The 19,472-nt window shown below is 46.6% G+C and overlaps 1 protein-coding gene across 1 annotated transcript; it reads right to left on the bottom strand.

Moving 5' to 3' along the window:
* Positions 1-15,323: 15,323 nt before the first annotated feature.
* On the bottom strand, positions 15,324-18,458 carry Drd1 (dopamine receptor D1). The gene has a single exon (XM_090325464.1). The coding sequence runs from the start codon at positions 18,200-18,202 to the stop codon at positions 16,862-16,864; it is 1,341 nt and encodes a 446-aa protein (XP_090181590.1). The 5' UTR covers positions 18,203-18,458; the 3' UTR covers positions 15,324-16,861.
* Positions 18,459-19,472: the final 1,014 nt, after the last annotated feature.

The following is a 19,472-nucleotide window of genomic DNA, read 5'->3' as shown; positions in this document are numbered from 1 at the left end:
CACACACACACACACACACACACACACACGCACACGCATGCGCAGGGGAAAAGTCTGGAGAAGACACTGGAAGCAGCCAGCCACCTTTAAGTCAAGAAAAGAGACCCAGCCAACACAGAGACTGGTTGTTGTTGTTGTTGTTTTTCAACCCACTTCTGCCCCAGCACACAAACCTCCCATGTCTGCCATGTTTCTAGCATGGGTAGAAGAGAAGGCACACAGAGGAAGAGCCTGGAGCCAGGCTTGTGACCTTGAACGTCTTCTGACCTTGAGTTTCTGAGGCTTCCTTGGAGAATGCCAGTCTTCTTCTTCAACTTTGAGGAAATGTCTGGGCCTTTCCTTCTCCCTTCTCTGTCTACTTTATAGCCATGAGGCAATACCCTGCCTTCCACATCCGGGTCTTTTCCCCTCCTATGCCACCAGGAGACTTGGATGAAGAATTCCCTGAGCAAGAAAGGAGGAATTCCTTTCCAGTACATATGTGAGCTCCTAAAATAGAAATCAGCCATGTGCCCGGGGCCTTTCCACCAGTGACTCATCTTCTTGACAAACCCCAGCCGTCATCTCGGGATGAGAAAGAACATTGGGCCTGACACAAAGGCCCCTGGGGGTCACCAACCCCAGTCAAGCCGGCCGATTGGATGGAAAATAACCTGGGAAAATGAGATTTCATGTTACACACGCTTCTGTCTCCAGCCTGGGACCATCTGCCTGAAATACCACGCTCTCTGTGGATTTAGACACCCCCCCCCAAATCTCCAATGGCCTTCCCCTGGATTCTTGGATCCTTCCTCAAAACCTTCCTCCCTCCCCACTACATATCTAAAAATGGACTCACACAGTGTCATTTCTGCGCATGCTCAGTTCCTAGCCCTAGATCACATGTTTCAATTCTGAACTACTCTTGAGGATTGCAATTCCAGGCCAGCCTGGCCAGAAGAGCCCACAGAACTCCACCTCCAAATGAACTAAGCAACAACAGCAAAAATCTGGCTGGCAGCGTGGGTCAAGGGGTAGAACGCCCAGCTGAGGGAGAAAGTCAAAGGAGCCAATGCAAATACACACAACCATGGAAAGAACACTCCTGTGGTGTGTACTGTGTTTTCCTGAGCCAGATTTCCACTGGGAGGTTGGAAAAAACACGAATCAGAGTGGCTCTGTGACCTGGAGTGAATCCTCCTAAGTTTCTCCAAAGAGTTTCTAAGCTGAAACAAAGAGAACAGCTCTGACAGCTCACTAATCAAGTTGAAGGAGGTGGCAGCGTGTAGGAGTTTGCCTGGAGGGAACTGTTTGCTTCTAGCAGGTAAAACTCTCACCCAACATCCACTGAACTCTCTGCCTGCTAAGTAAAGTTGGTGGATAACCCACCCCACCTAAAATACAAGGTTCTCCTCTCTCCCTGCAGACTTTTGCTACCCCTGGGGTAATCGTGTGTTCGTTAAGAGAATGCACACTGGATTCTAAATGAGTTGGGTTGCTTTTTAGAAGTATACACTGCCATCGAATGCCCAGGTAGCAGAAGAAGTAGGAAGAGGGGAAAAAAAAAAGCCCAAAGCTTTTTTTTTTTATCAAGTTGACTGCATTTGAGAGCTAGGATAAAGGTAAAAGAATGCAAACGACAGGCATGCATGTATATATACATCCATAGTAAATGATGCCGTTGAGTTGGGTAGAAAGAACACCCATCCAAAGGCAAAATTAATTATATTTTGTAATTAATTATATTTTTTAAATTAATCAATTATATATATTTTTTAAAAAAAATATCTTCAGTTTTATAGGCAAAATTTCCTTCTGAGGTCTCAATTCTCATCCTCCCTTTGAAGCAAAAAAAAAACAAAGGAACTTATAGGTCATGGAAGAGGAATGTAGTTTAAGATGGATGTCACACAATTCTAGCTGACCTGTGGAGTGCAGATTGTGTCCTCAAATAAATAAATAAATAATGAATAAATAAATAAATGCGCAAATAAATGTGGACATCTGACCACCCACAATCTCAGAATATGAGCTCATTTGAAAACAGGGATATTACGGATGGAATTCATTGTATTCCATTTGGGGTGTATGTATGCCCATCCTAGAACTCGAACTCAGGACCTGGAATACTGGTCCTTCGGCTTTTTTTTCTCTCTCTCTCTCACATCGGATGCTCTATCTCTTGAGCCACAGCTCTGCTTGAGGCTTCTCAGCAGAGAAGTTTCGAGGTGGAGATAACTTCAAATGAACAGAAGAGGCCAGCACCTGTGGCTCACATCTGGAATCCCAGCTACTCAGGCGGCTGAGATCTGAGGATCATGGTTCAAAGCCAGCCTGGGTACGAAAGCCCGTGAGACTCTTATCTCCAGGGTAAAAGTTCATTCTATGTAGCTATGAAAGTAACACGACAAGATACCTCTCTGGCCATCTTTGGGGGATGAAGCCAGGCGCTGTCCTTCTGAACAAGCAAGCAAGTGAAAATGGAGAATGCTGATATTCGTACTTCGGCCAGTTCTGGTCCAGGTGTGGGTCGGTTGATCATTATTTCAGTCCTTTCTTTGGAAAGGCTTTTATTTCTGGTCAAGATAAACTAGGCCCTGTATTTAGCTAGAGGGATTCTGTCCTGAGAAATCTTGATTGTCCCCCAGGAATGAATTGCTTTGGTTTGGTTTTGGTTTTGGTGCTGGGGCTTGAACTTAGGGCCTTGAGCACTGTCTTTGAGCCTTCTCAAGGCTGGCACTCTACCACTTGGGCCACAGCTCCACTTCTAGCTTTTTTCTGTGTAGGTGGTACCGAGGAATCGAACCCAGGGCTTCATGAATGCTAGGCAAGCCCTCTACCACCAGGCCACACACCCAGGCCCAGTTCTTACATTTTGGGGGTTTATTTTTTGCTCAAGGCTAGCTCTCTACCCCTTGAGTCATGGCTCCACTCCCAACATTTTGTTGGTTTGAGTAAAGAGAAGAGTCTCACAGACTATGTTTCTTCCTGCCTGGCTGGGTTTTGAACCACAGTCCTCAGAGCTCACCCTCCTAAGCTTCCAGGGCCCCTGAGGGTCAAATCAGCTTTCCTTTTCCAGGGAGCTCATGATCAATCACGTCTCACCACTGCTTTATCCGCTGCCCCCCCCTTAATTCCCCTATTGAACCTGAAGCCAATGTCTGCACCCCTGAAAACGGCTGGAGGTCTCCCCAAGTTCTACTTTCCATGGCCACCATAGAATACAACTCCTAGGCCAGGAGTTTGGCCTAGTGATAGAGTGCTTACCTAGCATACACCAAGATCTGGGTTCGATTCCTTGGTACCACACATGTAGAAAAAGCCGGAAGTGGTGCTGTGGTTCAAGTGGTAGAGTTCTTGCCTTGAGAAAACCCAAGGACAGTGCCCAGGTCCTGAGTTCAAGCCCCAGGACTGGTGAAGAAAGCAAGCAAGCAAGCAAGCAAGCAAGCAAGCAAGCAAGCAAGCAAGCAAGCAAGCAAGCAAGAAAGAAAGAAAGAAAGAAAGAAAGAAAGAAAGAAAGGAAGAAAGCAAGAAAGCAAGCAAGCAAGCAAGCAAGCAAGAAAGAAAGAAAGAAAGAAAGAAAGAAAGAAAGGAAGAAAGCAAGCAAGCAAGAAAGCAAGAAAGCAAGCAAGCAAGAAAGAAAGAAAGACAGACAGAAAGAAAGAAAGGAAGAAAGCAAGCAAGCAAGCTTTTTTTGGCCTTCACAATGTCTCTGCATTTGGAATGTGGGGACGTTTTCTCACATGGGGACAAGTGAGACTCTTGGATTTGGGAGTCTGGGGTGTAAAGCTGCAGGTTCAACTCTTCTGTCTGTCCCACCCAGCTTTCACCCTTCAACTTGAGTCTCTCTTGGTGAATCATTGCTGATGACAACATATTATGGGGAGAGGGGGGAGAAGGAGGCTGAATTTGAAAGCTTAATGTATGCTAATTGAAACTCGAGCTCAACAACTTGCTCATAGCAACAGGGACAGAACACTTATAATTAATTATGAGGTTGACAATGAAGTTATTATTCACACACACAAAAAAAAAAACCCTTCCCCACACCCCTTTTGAAAGATTGATTCCCAAAGGCAAAGAAAAGACCTTAGAGTTTGTGTTGGGTAAACCTTGTTGGCTGTTTTTGTTTGGCTTGGCTTGCGTGTGTGTGTGTGTGTGTGTGTGTGTGTGTGTGTGTGTGTGTGTGTGTGTTGGGGCTTGAACTTAGGGCCTGGGCGGTGTCCCTGTGCTTTGGGACTCAAGGCTAGCACTACAGCACCACTTCCAAGTTTTGGGAAGTTCACTGGAGACAGGAGTCTCACAGACATTTTCTGCCCAGGCTGGCTTTGAACCATGATCCTCAGATCTCAGCCTCGTGAGTAGCTGGGATCACAGGCGTGAGCCACTGAGGCCTGCCCTTCTTGCTCTATTATTATTATTATTATTATTATTATTACTATTATTTCCTATGAGGTCTTAGGATCACAGATACAGTAGAGGAGATTCCAGCTTTCCTGAAGTATCCCGTGACCGGATCAATGAGAACAGAAATTCATATTCCAGCCATGCCCACCTCATTGCAAGCATGGCTGGCACATGCCAACTGGTCATCCAGGTGATGCCCACTCCAGGATGCCCACACGATCTCAGAGAAGCTTCCAGGACCTACCTGGAGACACCATTCCCTTTGTCTTCATCTTCTTGTGTCACCTTGAGACTTCCACTCTCTTCCACTGAGTCTCCAGGACATTCCACCATGCCCCATCCCCAGCCCTGGGATCTTTCCTGCTCAATTAGTCAAGTGTACTGACCACAATGCCACGTAAGTACACCCACTGGGTGCCATTTTGGGTACCATTTTCCCCTCTCCTTCTGTATCCTTCCTCATTGGCTGCCCAAAATATCCAAAATATCCCTGCGTTATTTCTGCCTTGCCAGCCTTCTAATGCTTTACTTCCCATCGGCCCCTGCGTGTTGGTGCTATCACAAAATACCTGAGACCAGGTCACTTATAAAGAATGGAAGTTCGCGTGCTCATCACCTGGGCCTTGGGTGAGGTTCTCACACTGCCAGGTCCAGATTCCTGGTGTCGAGGGGATTCTGGGAGAAGAGCCAGTACTTTTTAGGAAGGAATGGATCCAAGGAACATTTGAAAGTTTGAAAGGAGAGGAATCCAAGCAAATGTGAGGTTTGCAAAGGCAGGTGTTATTTTCTCATCTCCGAGGTATGACATTTGCAAAGGAGCCTGCCTCGTTTGGAAAGGAGAGAGATGATGGTAGATCCTGCTGTTTAGAGGCTCTGAGGTCATTTTGTGTTGACCTTTGAGTTGTTCAGAAGGGATCAACATTGTGGGCTATGATTTGAGGAGCCAAGTTCGAAGCCAGCCCGAGGCAAGAAAGTCCACAAGACTCTAATCTCCAAGGAAACACCACTGAGATGGAAGTGGAGCTGTGGCTCAAGTGGTAGAACTCTGGCCTTGGAAAAGCTCAAAGCCAGGGCTCAGGCCCTGAGTTCAAGCCCCAGGACTGGCAAAAAAACAAAACTAGAGCTGTGGCTCAAGTGGTCGAACTTCTCACCTTAAGCACAAAAGCTCTGGGACAACACCCAGTCCCAGAGTTTAAGCTCTAGGAAAAGTTTTTCTCAAGCCTTGAATCACAGCAAAAAACAAATCTGATTAATGTTCAGGTATCTGGGTGCTAATGGCTTGCATCCACCATCCTCGCTACTCAAGAGGCTGAGAGGTGTGGGTCACCATTCCAAGCCAGTACAGGCAGGAAAGTCTCTGAGACTCTTATCCCCAAGTACCCAGCAAAAGACCAGATATGGAGACTATGGCCCAAGTGGTAGAAGCTCAGACCCTGAAGTCAAGACCCCAGAACCAACAACAACCACAAAAATGGTTCCAACATCTAGAAAGCTTTAAATGTGGAAAGAAGAAGACATGGCATGGTAGAAACTTGATTTATCCATCCTTATTGTCTCTAAAGGCTCTCCCTACACACACACTTCAAATACAGGTTTGTTTGTGCTAAGAATGCCCTCCCCTCCCCTCCTCTTCATTTCTAGGTGACTGAAGCTGACATTTCTTAGAACTCTGGCTTGGGACAGTAGCTTTACCAGAGTCAATTTTCCTTGTTTGCTTGCCATCCAAGAATCCTGTCTAACTCAATCTGCAAAAAAAGGAGAAGGAAAAGCAAAGAACCTACCTAAACGTCAAAGAATCTGAAAACAACCGAGTCAATTATATTTGATCCCGTCGAAGAAAATTCCATGCTGTCATTCAGAATTATAGTGATTAGGAGAGCGCACGAAATAGAGCCTGTCGACAATAATAATTGAGAGCACGGAACTGTATTCACGGGGTGATGGTGGCCGCTATGTCAAAGACCACAGGAGGAGAACTTCCAAATGTTACCATTTTTTGTGGCAATTCTGTGGGGACTGCTGGTTCTTTCTTTCTTTTTGTTTTTTTTCCATAGTGTTCACATTGTCCTAATGAAACTGTATTCTTTTTTTGTTTAATGAAGCTAATTCTTATGTCTTTGTGGGGAGGTGTGTGTGTGTGTGTCCAGTCCTAGGACTTGAACTCAGTGCCTGGCCACTCTCCCTGAATTTCTTTGCTCAAGGTTAGTGCTCTCCCCCTTGAGCCACAGCACCACTCCTGGCTTTTTCTGGGTATGTGGTACTGCAGAATCGAACCTACGGCCTCATGCATGCTAGGCCAGCACTCTACCACTAAGCCACCTTCCCAGCCCTTGGGTGGCATTATTGCCTTGAAGTCCTGGCTGCAAGAGCATGCAATTCTCCCCATCCTATTGGCTGAAGCCCTCATGCACGTGAGTGGATTGAGCCAATGGGATGGAAGCATGCCTCTCTGCTCTCTGGGCCTGCTATTGCCCAAGGAGAAATTCTCCCTCCAGGGTTACAGCCTGCTTGCATCCACAAGAAACACTGCAAAAAGCTGAACTCGACCCACAATTTACAACCAAACCCACATGGTCACAGCCCCCAGGAAAACAGCCTGCCAAGACCACTCTGGGTTAGCCGGAACCAAGCCAACAAGCCAGGATGGTTCAAAGAAACAATCCAATGTCCCATCTTGCTTTTCCAACTACCTAGTTCACTTGTCCTTCTCAGGGTAAGCTAGAACATGAGGATTCCTTCTGTTTTCTACCCTCTCCTCCCCTCTCACACAGGCGCACACTTCTGCCCCAGGGGTAAAGGGCCACCTATTAAATACCCTCTAAAAAAGCTCAGGGGCTGAGTTCAAGCCCAAAGACAGGCACACCCCCCCCAAAAAAAAATAACTACCAGTGACACAACTGGCTTGTAAAAGCATTGATAAAACTGGGCGGGGTGATTTACTCCTGTCATCTTAGCTACTCAGGAGGCTGAAATCTGAGGATCACAGTTCAAAGCCAGCCCAGGCATGAAAATTCCTGAGACTTGTGTCTCCAATAAACCACCAGAAAACCAGAAGTGGCGCTGTGGCTCAACGTGGTTGAGCATTCGCCTTGAGCTGAAGAGCTCAGGGACAACTCTGGGGGCCCTGAGTTCAAACCCCACGCCCTGCAAAAACAAAAAAAGTGAGGGGGGGTGGGTATTAATATATTTCAGTTCCTTTCCTTGTTCTTTTGTTTTCTCCTAACTTACTTACCTCAGAGTCTCCCCTCTCTCCCTTGGCTTTGTCAGCTCAAGGCAGGTGCTTTACCACTTGAACCATCTCCACATCCAGCTTTCTGCTGGTTCATTGGAGATGAAGATTCTCTTGGGCTTTTCTGCCTAGGCTGGTTTTGAACTGTGATCCTCAAATCTCAGCCTCCTCAGTAGCTAGGATGGAAGGCATTACTCTCATGGTAGATGGAGGTGGTCCTGAGTATGTGATCCTAATGCATCTGTCTGTCTTTATTTATACACTAGAATACTCGGTGAACACACAGTCCTCTCTGCTCCACGTGGAAATTTCACGGCAGAACTCAGCTGAACGACTGTGAGCACGTCGAGAATGTTCTGAGGCCATGACAGAGTGAAACTAGAAATAAGCAAAAGGAAACCCTCCCAAATATGTTTCCACCAAAGAAATTTATTTCCGACTATCACACATATCAAACATGAAGTCGCCGTCAAAGTCACAAAAACTATTTTAAGCGAAAGGAAAAAAACATGTGAATAGCCCAACTGTAGGAGACACGATTTTTCCAGAGAAATTCTTCAAGGGAAATCAGAAAAATACAGGATAAAGGCAAGAGAGAAAAGCCAATAACCTCAGCTTCCACCTTAAGAAACTTGAACATGCAGCACGTAATGTAAGCTTAAAGCAAACAACAACAAAAGGCCATATATTTTTTTTTTTACAAAAAAAGGCCAGAACCTAATGAAATTGAAAAGAGAAAAAAATATATATAGTTAAAAATCTGGTCCTGTGAAAGGATTGAAGAGAAAGGGAAGGAGGGCGGGAGGGAGAAAGGCAGGAAGGAGAAAGAAAAAAAGAAACGCACCAGCCTTGAATGAAAAAGTGCAGAGAGACAGCTCAGGCTCCAGCTCCAGGACAGAGAGAGAGAGAGAGAGAGAGAGAGAGAGAGAGAGAGAGAGAGAGAGAGAGAGAGAGAGAGAGAGAGAGAGAGAGAGAGAGAGAGATCCTGATATTCTTTCTGTATTTTGTTCAGGCCAAGAATCTCCAACATCCTAAGCTTTCCAAAAGTCTCCCCTCCAAGGCTGCAGGCCCACGGACTCGGAAACACTGGAGAAGAAAATCAGAAGACTGAACCCAGGAGCAAGCTCATGAACTATAATAATTCTTATTTTTTTTAATCCTTACAATACACCCATCATCTGTGCTGAAGGGCCCCGGCGGGCCTGCTCCTGCTTTTTTCTGGGGTCTGGGAAGGTCTGGAGACAGAGGGCTTCTTATCACATCCAAAGATGTGACCCCCCTGTGAGGGTGGAGGGGGAGAGCCTGTCCTAGGAGGTAAGGGGAAGGGCTGCTTGCATCTCCCCCCAGGACAAACATGCCAGATCCCAGCCCTGCCTCACCCCACCCTGCCCCAGCCCCACTCCCCTCCAACCCCTCCTTGCCAGCCCCCCCACTCCCCTGCAGTCTTGTGAGCAAGGGCTGGGGATTTAGTAGGAACTGGTTTTATATACCTAAGGGGCGGGGCTTGTCCATTGACAATACAAGGCTTATCTGTTTAAGGGGTGTGGCTTGCTCCCTGAAGGGGTGGAGCCTACCTACTAAGAGGCCCACTGAAAAGGCAGGCTTCACTTCAGAGGGGCGTGGCTTGCCCATTGAAGGGGTGGGATCTATCCATGGGTGGGCGGGGCTTGTCTACTGAAGAGAGGTTTGTCTCCCTGAGGGGGTGTGGCTTCTCTGCTGATGGGGCGGGGCCTGTCTACCTGTCAGGGTGTGGCTTCTCTTGGTGGGGCTTCTCAACTGACATTATTTGGAATTCTTCACTGCAGACTTGAGTATTTATATCCTTATTTCTGTATTCTATTCAGATGGTCGAGGGCTTTTCTAAGTATTCTTGTTCTATATGGTTACATTAAAAAAAAAAAGACAAGCTCCTTGCATTTGTTTAAATAAAGAGAATCACGTTAGCCACATTGTTGGGCAACTTGGTTGGTTTTTTTTTTATTATTGCATAATATGTCATTTAAAAAAAATCTTCCCCCATCAGTCCCTTTGAATTTCTTCTTTCTTTTAAACTTACAGACATGCTTGGACATCAGAAAGGAGCTTTGATGGCTAGTGCTTTGACCTTGGACCTTAGATTCCTACCCCTGAGCCCAAAGTATCCCTAACTTGTCCTCGTTTCTCCCCACACTCTGTCCCCAAGCACAGGAAGGGTCTTTCTACAAATTCCCCTTCTCTGCCCGAAGTCTGGACCCAGATCCCATCCTATCCCTTCCCTGGACTTGGGTGAACTCTGCTCCTGTCCATTTCCACTGCTGTGAACAGGACAGGAAAATGAACTCTGCCCCTAGCCCAGAGCTCTCCTATTGGATGTAGCTTCCTGCAAATGCTACATCCAAATTACACGCTCCCTTGAGCAAGCAAGCAAACACGCACGCCTGGATTTCAATATCGGTGCCAATAGATGCTTTCTAAAAATGGCATTACGATTTACTTTTCCCTTGAAACTAGGATGACCAGCGTTTTTGAACAACCCAGAATGGTAACCTTATTGGCTCTGCCCACCCCACCCCCCCAACCCTCAATCCTCTTATGCCAGTCAGAAAAACATGTTGTTTTACAGTGACCTCATTATGGAGCTAATAGGAAAAAAAAATCCACAGCTGTTTTGGAGAACTATGGTGGAGCCTCTCCAGTTCAGGAGAAACAGCAGTTTGTATTTTTAAAAAGCACTTTAGGAATAGAAATGACCATTTATCTTAATTCCAGTCAACATGTTTATAATGCTAAATACATTTGGCCTAAAAGAAAAAAAAAAGCCCTCAGTCTCTACACTGCTAGATAATCTGGGAATGTATTTGTGGCATTTGGGTGACATTTTTCTCCTCTCCCCCTACGCCCAGGTAAAAGGGCGGATCACTATCCAGGTATTTTCAGGAGAGTGAGTTCTAACTTATCATTTGAATCATCACGCCATGATTTGGTCAGGGATGGAGAAATATAACTTAACAGACAAAAATCCATCCTTACAACCTCAACAGAGTCAACCCCATGGGGTGTGTGTGTGTGTGTGTGTGTGTGTGTGTGTGTGTGTGCCAGTACTTTGGGCTTGAACCCAGGCCCTGCTAGCTACTCAGGAGGCTGAGATCTGAAGCTCAAGGTTCAAACCCAGCCTGGGCAGGAAAGTCTGTGAGACTCTTATCTCCAGTGAACCACCAGAAAACTGGAAGTGGTGCTGTGACTGAAGTAGAATGCTAGCCTAGCGCCTAGGCCCTGAGTTCAAACCCCATGAGACACGCTGTGTTCTCCCAGGCCTCCTTGGTTCACAGAAGAAAGAGGAAGCCAGAAGCACCAAGACAAACAAGAGCTTGTGCAGGGAGGGGCAGGGAAGGAGCCTGGAGAGGCTCAGTCACAGCCTGAGAGGGATAACAAGAGACATACCTGTCCCTGAGAAAAGCAAAGTGGTGTCACCACAAGGTGTGTGAGCTCCATGAGCAAGCCATAACAAGTGGGGTGCAGAGGCAGACGGGAGGGGCTCCGTTTCATTCAGAATGAGTCTCACCTTTGGCCTGAATTGATCGTGGGGCTTATTCTTCAGGCGTGTTGAGAATGGATTCTGCACAACAAATTGGGGATACTGTGGGCCAAATCTTTGTCTCTACATCCTGATCCGTATCCACTCACCGCCCTGACCCAGTGTCTTTTCTCAGCTCCAACCATGATGATTTCCAGTCCAGGGTCCCTTGTCAGAGTATCCCCCCCCATCTCTGAAAGATTGGCTGTGGTTGAAGAAGAGCTGCCTGAAATGGAGGTATTGTGAGATGAGGAAAACACATGTGCCATTTGTGTTTGCATTTGTGCTGCAGGACAAAGGAGTGAGGTCTAAACAAATGTCCTCAGCATGTCCAAGTCAGCAGCTGAGCTTTTTGCCTCTCTAAATCGACACCCAGCTTTAGAATCTGGTGATTTTTAGAAGCATCCCTTCCATCACCCTGTCTGCCTATAGGGTCTGCCTATAATGGATCTCCTATCTCACCATCTCCAACTAGGATTTAAGATCAAAACCATCCCCGTCCACCCTTCCCCACATAGAAAGTCGAGGAACCAGACACCTGTCAGCCTAGCTACTCAGGAAGCTGAGAGCTGAGACTCAGGATTCAAAGCCAAGCCAGGCAGGAAAGTCCATGAGACTCTTATTGCCAATGAACCAGCAAGAAACCGGAAATGGAGCTGTGACTCAAAGTGGTAGAGAGTTAGCCTTGAGCAAAAGAGGTCAGGGACAGTGCCCAGGTCCTGAGTTCAAATCCAAGATCGACAATAACAAAAATAGGTATTTGTTCCCATGAAATGAAGCATCCGGCCCTCTAATTCTTCCCTGCCACCTGCCACCCTGCCAGTGTCTCTGCCTGAGAAGGCCTAAGAAATTACCTCAGGCCTGCACAAATGGCTCTGAGAAGCTCCTTTCCTGTGGCTGGAAAACCTCCACCCGTTGTGAGAGTTCATAGTCTCGGTTGCATGAGCAGGCAAACGATTACGACCGGTTCCTTCCATGGTCTCATAGTGATTACCAAGTTAAACCCTTTGAAATCCCAGATTACTCCTGAGCTTCTCATACTCTTGAAATCACAGACTCTCACACTGGGAGTGGTGTCACACACAAAAGCCCCCAGGACTCGTTTTAATTCATCCTATCAAGGATGATACTGAATGGGGCACAGAATCTTGCACATAGGTCTGGTCACAAAATGGCAGAAGGGGCGTGGTGGCTCACGTCTGTCCTCCTAGCTACTCAGGAGGCTGAGATCTGAAGGATCATGGTTCAAAGCCAGCCCAGGCAGAAAAGTCCCCTGAGACTCTTATGAACCCCCAGAAAGTGGAACTGTGTGGGCTGGAGTATAAAAGTTCAGGGACAGGGCCTAGGCCCTGAGTTCAAGCCTCAGGACCAGCACCAAATAAAATAAATAAAGTCTAATCAAATCAGATCACAAAAGCGTCATCAGATTCACGCATCCACAAACCTCAACAAAGGAAACACCACGAGCCAAGCCAGAAGGAAACCTGGAAACTACAGTATTCCAGAATCTTATGACCCATTATCTTCTTTAAATGACCAGACAGACAAGCAGAGCTCAGAGCAAATCCAGCAGCAACTCAGCTCTCCTAAAAAAAAAAAAGAACTTTTAAATTAAAGAAATTTGATAATTAAAAAAAAAATCAGATCTGTACAGTCAAGGCAGAGTGGTAACGCGGAACAAGTTTCTGTGTGTCTTTCTGTTTGTCTGTGTGCCAGTCCGGGGCACTGTCCCTGAGCTTTTTCACTCAAGGCTAATAACACTCTACCACTTGAGCCACAGCTCCACTTCTGGAATTCTTTGTACTTGGTGGAAGTCAGAGTCTCATGGACTTTCGTGCCCAGGCTGGCTTTGAACCACCATCCTCAGATCTCAACCTCCTGAGTAGCTAGGATGACAAGCGTGAGCCACCAGCGCCCAGTCAGCAAAAAGACAACACCTAAACCTCTGTAAGGCAAGTTCCTTCCATCAAAGAAACCACATGGTCGCCCCTTCAAAATAAGAGTCCTACAGAGAAAGAGAGGGAGAGAGAGAATCACTTCAGGACTCTACAGACACTGTACAGGATTTGTATTTCACCAAACGCATGCAAACAGCAGAAGAAAACGTGTGTCGTCCTAGCTACTCAGGAGAAGGCTGAGAGGTGAGGCTCACATTTCAAAGCCAGCCTGAGACTCATCTCCAGGGAAGCACTTCAAAAGAAATGGAGCCCTGGCTAAGTGGCAGAGAGCTTGCCTTCCGTAAAAAAATTCAGGGACAAGGCCCAGGCCCCGAGTTCAAGACCCAGGACCGGTGCTATGACAGCAAAGACAACTTGCTTAGATCCCAAAGGAAAGCAGGGAGGTGTAGAAATAAGCTCCTGAATGATTGCGTGCATGTGTGTGTGTGTGTGTGTGGTGTGTACGTGTGCATGTCCGTATATGTTTCCGTGTACACATGTATGTCTGTGCGTGTCTGCAGGTGTGTATGTGTGTGTCTGTGTAGCTGTGTATGTCGGTGTGTCTGCTCCTATGTGTGTGTCTGTATGTGTGCATATGTGTGTGTCTGTGTATACATGTGTATGTGTCTGCTTGCATGATTCAACCCTCTCTAAGCGACACTTTGGGGACAAGTCACATTCTTGAGATCCTTCCTCGCCATCCAGCCAGCAAGGACCCCCAAACCATACCAAACCTGAACTTTATTGACCATTCCAGAGCTATCCCGTGTTTTGCATTGTCTTTGCATGAGTGCAGTGTTTCTGTGACTACACAAAGTGTGTGTGTGTGTGTGTGTGTGTGTGTGTTTGAGGATTGTGGACTGTGTCTCTGAACCTTCTGTGTATTTGTACCAGTTGCGAGGCTTGAACTCAGGGCCTGGGTGCTGTCCCTGAGCTTTTGTGTTCAAGGCTAAGGCTCTACCACTTTGAGCCACAGCTCCACTTCCGGTTTTCTGGTGGTTCACTGGAGATCAGAGTCTCATAGACTTTCTTGCCGGGGGCTGGCTTTGAACCACCATCCTCAGATCTCGCCTCCTGGGTAGCTAGGATGGGAGGCGTGAGCTGCAGGTGCCTGGTGGAAATGTTGGCTGTATTAAAAACCAGCCTTTTTGAAAGCTTTCAAAGCTGAGAAATGAACAGTAAAATCATTTCTCCAATCAACAAAGATTTCTTTGCAAAATATAATAATATTAGAATAATATGCAATGTAAACAATATAACGTAAATACTAGATTACTAATAGTTAATATTATTGTTGCTACTTACTAATGAACAGGAAGGAAAAAATATGAAGATAGCCTAAAATAAAATCCCTGCACATTTTCTTATCTTCCAAGGCAACCGACCCTACCCATAACGTACACAGGAGAGATTTCTAGTATTTTCTCAGATAAAAATAAGAAGTAACAGAGACTTCAAATAACCCCGGGCACGAAATCACACATTTAAAATCCTCTCATTTCTTAAAAATACATGTCATCTGTACCACACAGCTCATCCTGGGGCCAATCAGAGTTCACAAAATAAGTTTATTATATGTAAGAAAGCACACAGGCAGTAAAAGTAAGGAAGAGGGGAAAAACCCACATTCACAATACAGAAGTAACCAAGATTTGGTGCAGGATAATTTTTTTCTCCCCAGTGCATTTTTTTTTTTGTAGTTGATGTTCAGCTTTGTGTGTGTGTGTGGGTGTGTGTGTGTGTGTGTGTGTGTGTCTGAGTGTGTGTGTGTGTGTGTGTGTTTTAAACCAGCTGATGAAAAAAGAAAAATCACTTTTTACCCTTTCCAAAACGCATGCTACCCTACCTGAGTTATTTAGCATGCTCAATAAAAGACACCCCGAGCGAGATACTTTCCAAGGTTTTGATGACCCCCCCCCCATTCTCAATCACAAGATAAAAGGACAGCATTTGTGAGCAGAAATACCTTCAGCTTTGACTAAGCACACCCTCCCAAAACAATAACAGCGTCTCTCCTTTCTTTCCCAAAACAAGAGTTCTCCAGACAGGTGAATCTGGTACTAAGCTGATACTCCATTAACATGGAAAGATCTTTTTTTTCAAAAAAGAAAACATCAAAGTTCAGAGTAAAGCCATATATATATATATATATAAATAAATAAATATATAAATAAATATATATATATATAATGGCCTTCACAGTTGAACTGTAGTGACCCAATTAAGATTTATTTTTCCCCATCCGCAATTTCCCATTGGTATCTTGCATGGTTATTTATTTGGTTCAGAAAACTACCTGAGACATGAAATGGGAGAAGACAATAGGAAAGGAAAAGGTTATTTTACATAAAATACAACCTGGCAAGTTATTTTTTTTCCCTCTTTGCTACTTGACATCAGAAATGCAGTTTTATTCCCTTCTTCTTCTTCCTCCTCTACTCTTTTCCTCCTCCTCCCCCTCCTCCTCCTCCTCTTCCTCCTCCTCCTCCTCCTCCTCCTCCTTTTCTTCTCCCTGGCTTTTAAGCAAGATATTTACAGAAGGATAGTCTCCCTGGAAAAAGTCATTCATTTTCCAACACATTTCAACCACAATAGTAGTTTATGCTTTAAAGAAAGGAAAAGAAAAGTTCTGTGGGGTTTTTTTTTTTTTGTTTGTCCTCCAAAATCCTTTTAGGAAAAAACAAAAACAAACAAACAAAACCAAAGGGCTTTGATAGCATTTGTTGGTTTCTCATGTTGTGTGCAGTTGAGCTGCTGTGTTTGGAGAGGGGTTAGCATAATAAATTCATTAATCTTCCTTCTTCCCATAAAGCTTTTTTTTCCGGTCTTTATATTTGTCTCCTTGGCTTGCGGAGCTCTATTGAAAGGAACATTTAGGAGCTTCGAAGCCGTATGTTTGTTTCATTGGCTTTTAAAGTGCTAGTTCAACAGACAGCTCAGTCTCAAGTTACCCCCTGACAAAAATAGGTATTGATCTACAGAATACATTTAAAAATGCTCATATAATACAACCAAGCCATCCATCAATAAAACCCGAGACCAACACACAATCTCTCAATGCTGCAAAAAAAATAAATAAATAAAATAAAATGAAATGCCCTCTCTTCTGATAAGGCTCAATCAGAGTTTTTGTTGAACATTTTTGAAGAAAGAAATTTACAAAGGCATGCACCTACCTTTACAATCTGAAAACTCTGCTTGGAACACACACACATATATATATATTTTTTCTTTTAGCACCTGTTTTGTATACATCAAACTCAACCCTTCCAATTTCCTTCCCCAGGAAAGTTTGAATTTTTACATGAAGTTGTTCATGGTAGCTTTCTTTGCCCTGTTTTCTTTTTTTTTTTTTTCCCTTCAAATCCTAAGAGAATCAGTTTGCAAACCAGTTTTGGAGCCAAAGATACGTCTCCTGTGTCTTTACACTAGCCCTGCAGTAGGATCCACAAGGAAAAAAAAAATCCAGAAAATACACCGGCATGTCTATGAGAATATATACAGCTGTCTGTTTAAAGAACTCTTCACACATCTGACCTTGAGTAGAGTCCCGCCAGTTTCTTAGCAGAAAGTCCATACTCTCCCTTTCACGTTTGTTTTTCATGTGTTTCTTTTTTTTTTTAATCATGGTGGTGGTTATCTTCCCCAAGAGAGAGATTCATTTTCATTTACTGGCCTGGCGCTCTCCCATCTGAGCCACGCCTCCAGCCCCACCTTTTGCTTTTCAGACAGACCCCAGATAAGAGTCCCAGTGGCTCAAGTTGGTTGTTGGCCGGTGGTGTGTGTGATGGGCTGGATTTTCTCCAGGGACACATCAGTGTCATAGTCCAAGATGACTGAAAGAGCAGGGGACAGTTTCTCCAAGGGTCTGGTGGCCCCAGGGCCTTCATCCTTCTTCAGGTCCTCAGAGCCCACGGAGTGTGGAATCAAATACACCAAGTTGCTCTCCTTGGAGATGGAGCCTCGTGGCTCATGGTGGCTCGAGAACACGGTGGCCCCATTATTATTGATGCTTACGGTCTCGATGGCATTATTGGTGGGAGGACAGAGCCTGTAACAGCCCAGGAGTGTGGAAAAAGCCTTCTGGAAATCCGCATTAAAAGCATAAATAATGGGGTTCAGGGAAGAATTGGCCCATCCGAACCACACAAAGACATCGAAGGTGATGGAGCTGATGCAGAAAGACTGCGTCTCCCCGGATTCACAGAAGGGCACCATACAGTTGGAGATAAAAAAGGGGAGCCAGCAACACACAAACACCCCCATAATCACAGACAGGGTCTTCAGGACTTTGGTCTCCCTTTTGAAGGACGTCTTGAAGGAGCTTTCTGACTGAGAACACTCCACGGGGTTTCCATTCCCTGTGGCAGTGTGGCAGTGTTTGGCATGGACGGCTGCTTTCTCCAGGGCTGAAATCCGACGGATCTGTTTCTGGGCGATTCTGTAGATGCTCGTGTAGGTGACAATCATGATTCCCACGGGGATATAAAAGCTGATCAAGGAGGAAGAAATGGCGTAGGTTCTGCTGAGCCTGGTGTCACAGTTATCTGGGGCTTCTTCCAGGAAAGTGGTGGCATTCCCTTGCAAGGGGCCTGTGGGTTTTGCCTTGTGCCAGCTGAGCTGGACGGGAATAAAAGAAATAAGAACGGACAGTGTCCAGGCCACACTGATGAGAATAAAAGCCGCTTTGGGGGTCATCTTCCTCTCATACTGGAAGGGACTGGAGATGGCCCAGTATCTGTCCACGCTGATCACGCACAGATTGAGGATGGAAGCCGTGGAACACATGATATCAAAAGCCACCCAGATATTACAGAAAGAACCAAAGGGCCAAAAGCCAGCAATCTCAGCGACAGCTTTCCAGGGCATCACCAACACAGCCACCAAGAGATCGGAGACAGCCAAGGAGATGACAAAAAAGTTGGTCACCTTGGATCGCAGGTGTCGGAAACGGACGACAGCCACACACACCAGGGTATTTCCCAACAGAGTGGTGAGGATGAGCGCAGACAAGAAGCAGGCTGTGAGAATTCGGAAGGAAAAGTCTCTCTCCATCCTTAAGCCGGCTTCCTCCCTGCTGGAATCATTCACAGTCATTTTTGGGGGGTGTTTTCAGATTAAAAAAGAAACAAAAATGAAAGAAAGAAATGGAAGGGACAGCAGGTCTGAGCCTCGGGGTACTTGTCCTTTAGTCCCTGAGCCAAGGAGAAAAATCTCCCTCAAGCAGAAGAAATGTCCTTTTCCTTTTTCGCTTGGCCAGAACAGTTCACCCCAGCATGGGCTCCCCAGAATCAGAAGCAGCAACTGGCTGGCATCGGAGGCCTGGTCACCAAGAACCTGGTCTTTGCCTCTTCCCATTCTCTGTCACATCTCTGTGGCTTTCCCTCTCTGCTTCCCTGCTTCCATGGCGCGGTCACAGCTTTCCAGATTTCTCCTCCCCAAATGACACGGGGCTTTGGGGTTCATCTTACACCAGTCAGCCAGAGACATCCCAGGTGTGTGGGGGGGTGGAGGGTGGGGGGGTGGCATCAGTCACCCCAGAGGATCACAGTTTCCGATTGTCCTGTCTCTCCCACGGTGACCAGGGGGACTGTCCCCATCTGAGACCCAGCTGGGGGGGGGGGGAAATCTCACCTCCAAGCTCTGGGCTCCAGACAGCCCTTTAAACACCCTAACAGAAAAAGAATGAATGAATGAATGAATGAATGATGTTTTTAAAGCAGAAGGAAAATGAAATAAAAGCCAGAGGGAAATCAAAGCACCTGTGTCCCCTCCTGGGTGGATCAGGACTGCGTTCAGTGGTTCTGTGGCCTTGAACGAGCCCCCCCTCCACCCCTACCCCCGGGGACGCCACAGCACCTACCTACCTGCGCCTTGGGGAGGGGGTGCAGGGGGCGGGGCGTTTCCTCAGTTTCTCTCCCTGGAGCTCAGGAAAATAAAAATATGAAAATTGAGATTTTAAACAGCGGGCTCTGCCTGGCTGGGAAGCGGCTCCAGCTCCCGCCCGGGTGGATTTCCAAATCCAGCCTCCAACGGCGCCCGGGGAAGAGGCGCCCCAGCGACGCCCCGTGCGTAAAGATCCCCAAACCAGAGAGAGGGAGGGAGGCGGAGGGGGAGGGCGGGGGGAGGGCGGGAGGGGGGAGATCTTGGACCGGGCTCCCGGCGCGCCCTCCCCGGCGCCTCCGGGACGTGTTGGGGTCCGGGGAGGGGGGTGGGGGTCCCCCAAACCCCGGGTCACCGGGCCAGCTCCCCTTCCCCCCCCCCGGCCCCTGGCGCCCCCCGAGGGTCTCCGCGCGCCCGGGAGCCGGGGTGTGGGGAGGGGGGTGGATCGGGATCCCGGGGTGCAGGGGGGGGTGGGGGGACCCCT

Source organism: Megascapheus bottae, chromosome 38 (genome assembly GCF_031878675.1).
Source record: "Megascapheus bottae isolate mThoBot1 chromosome 38, mThoBot2.hap1, whole genome shotgun sequence".
Classification (NCBI taxonomy): Eukaryota; Metazoa; Chordata; class Mammalia; order Rodentia; family Geomyidae; genus Megascapheus; species Megascapheus bottae.
This window is presented reverse-complemented; position numbering and strand designations above follow the sequence as displayed.

Bases quoted from the DNA above. Each gene is read 5' to 3' on its own strand.
- Drd1 (XM_090325464.1), bottom strand. From the start codon at position 18,202: ATGACTGTGAATGATTCCAGCAGGGAGGAAGCCGGCTTAAGGATGGAG.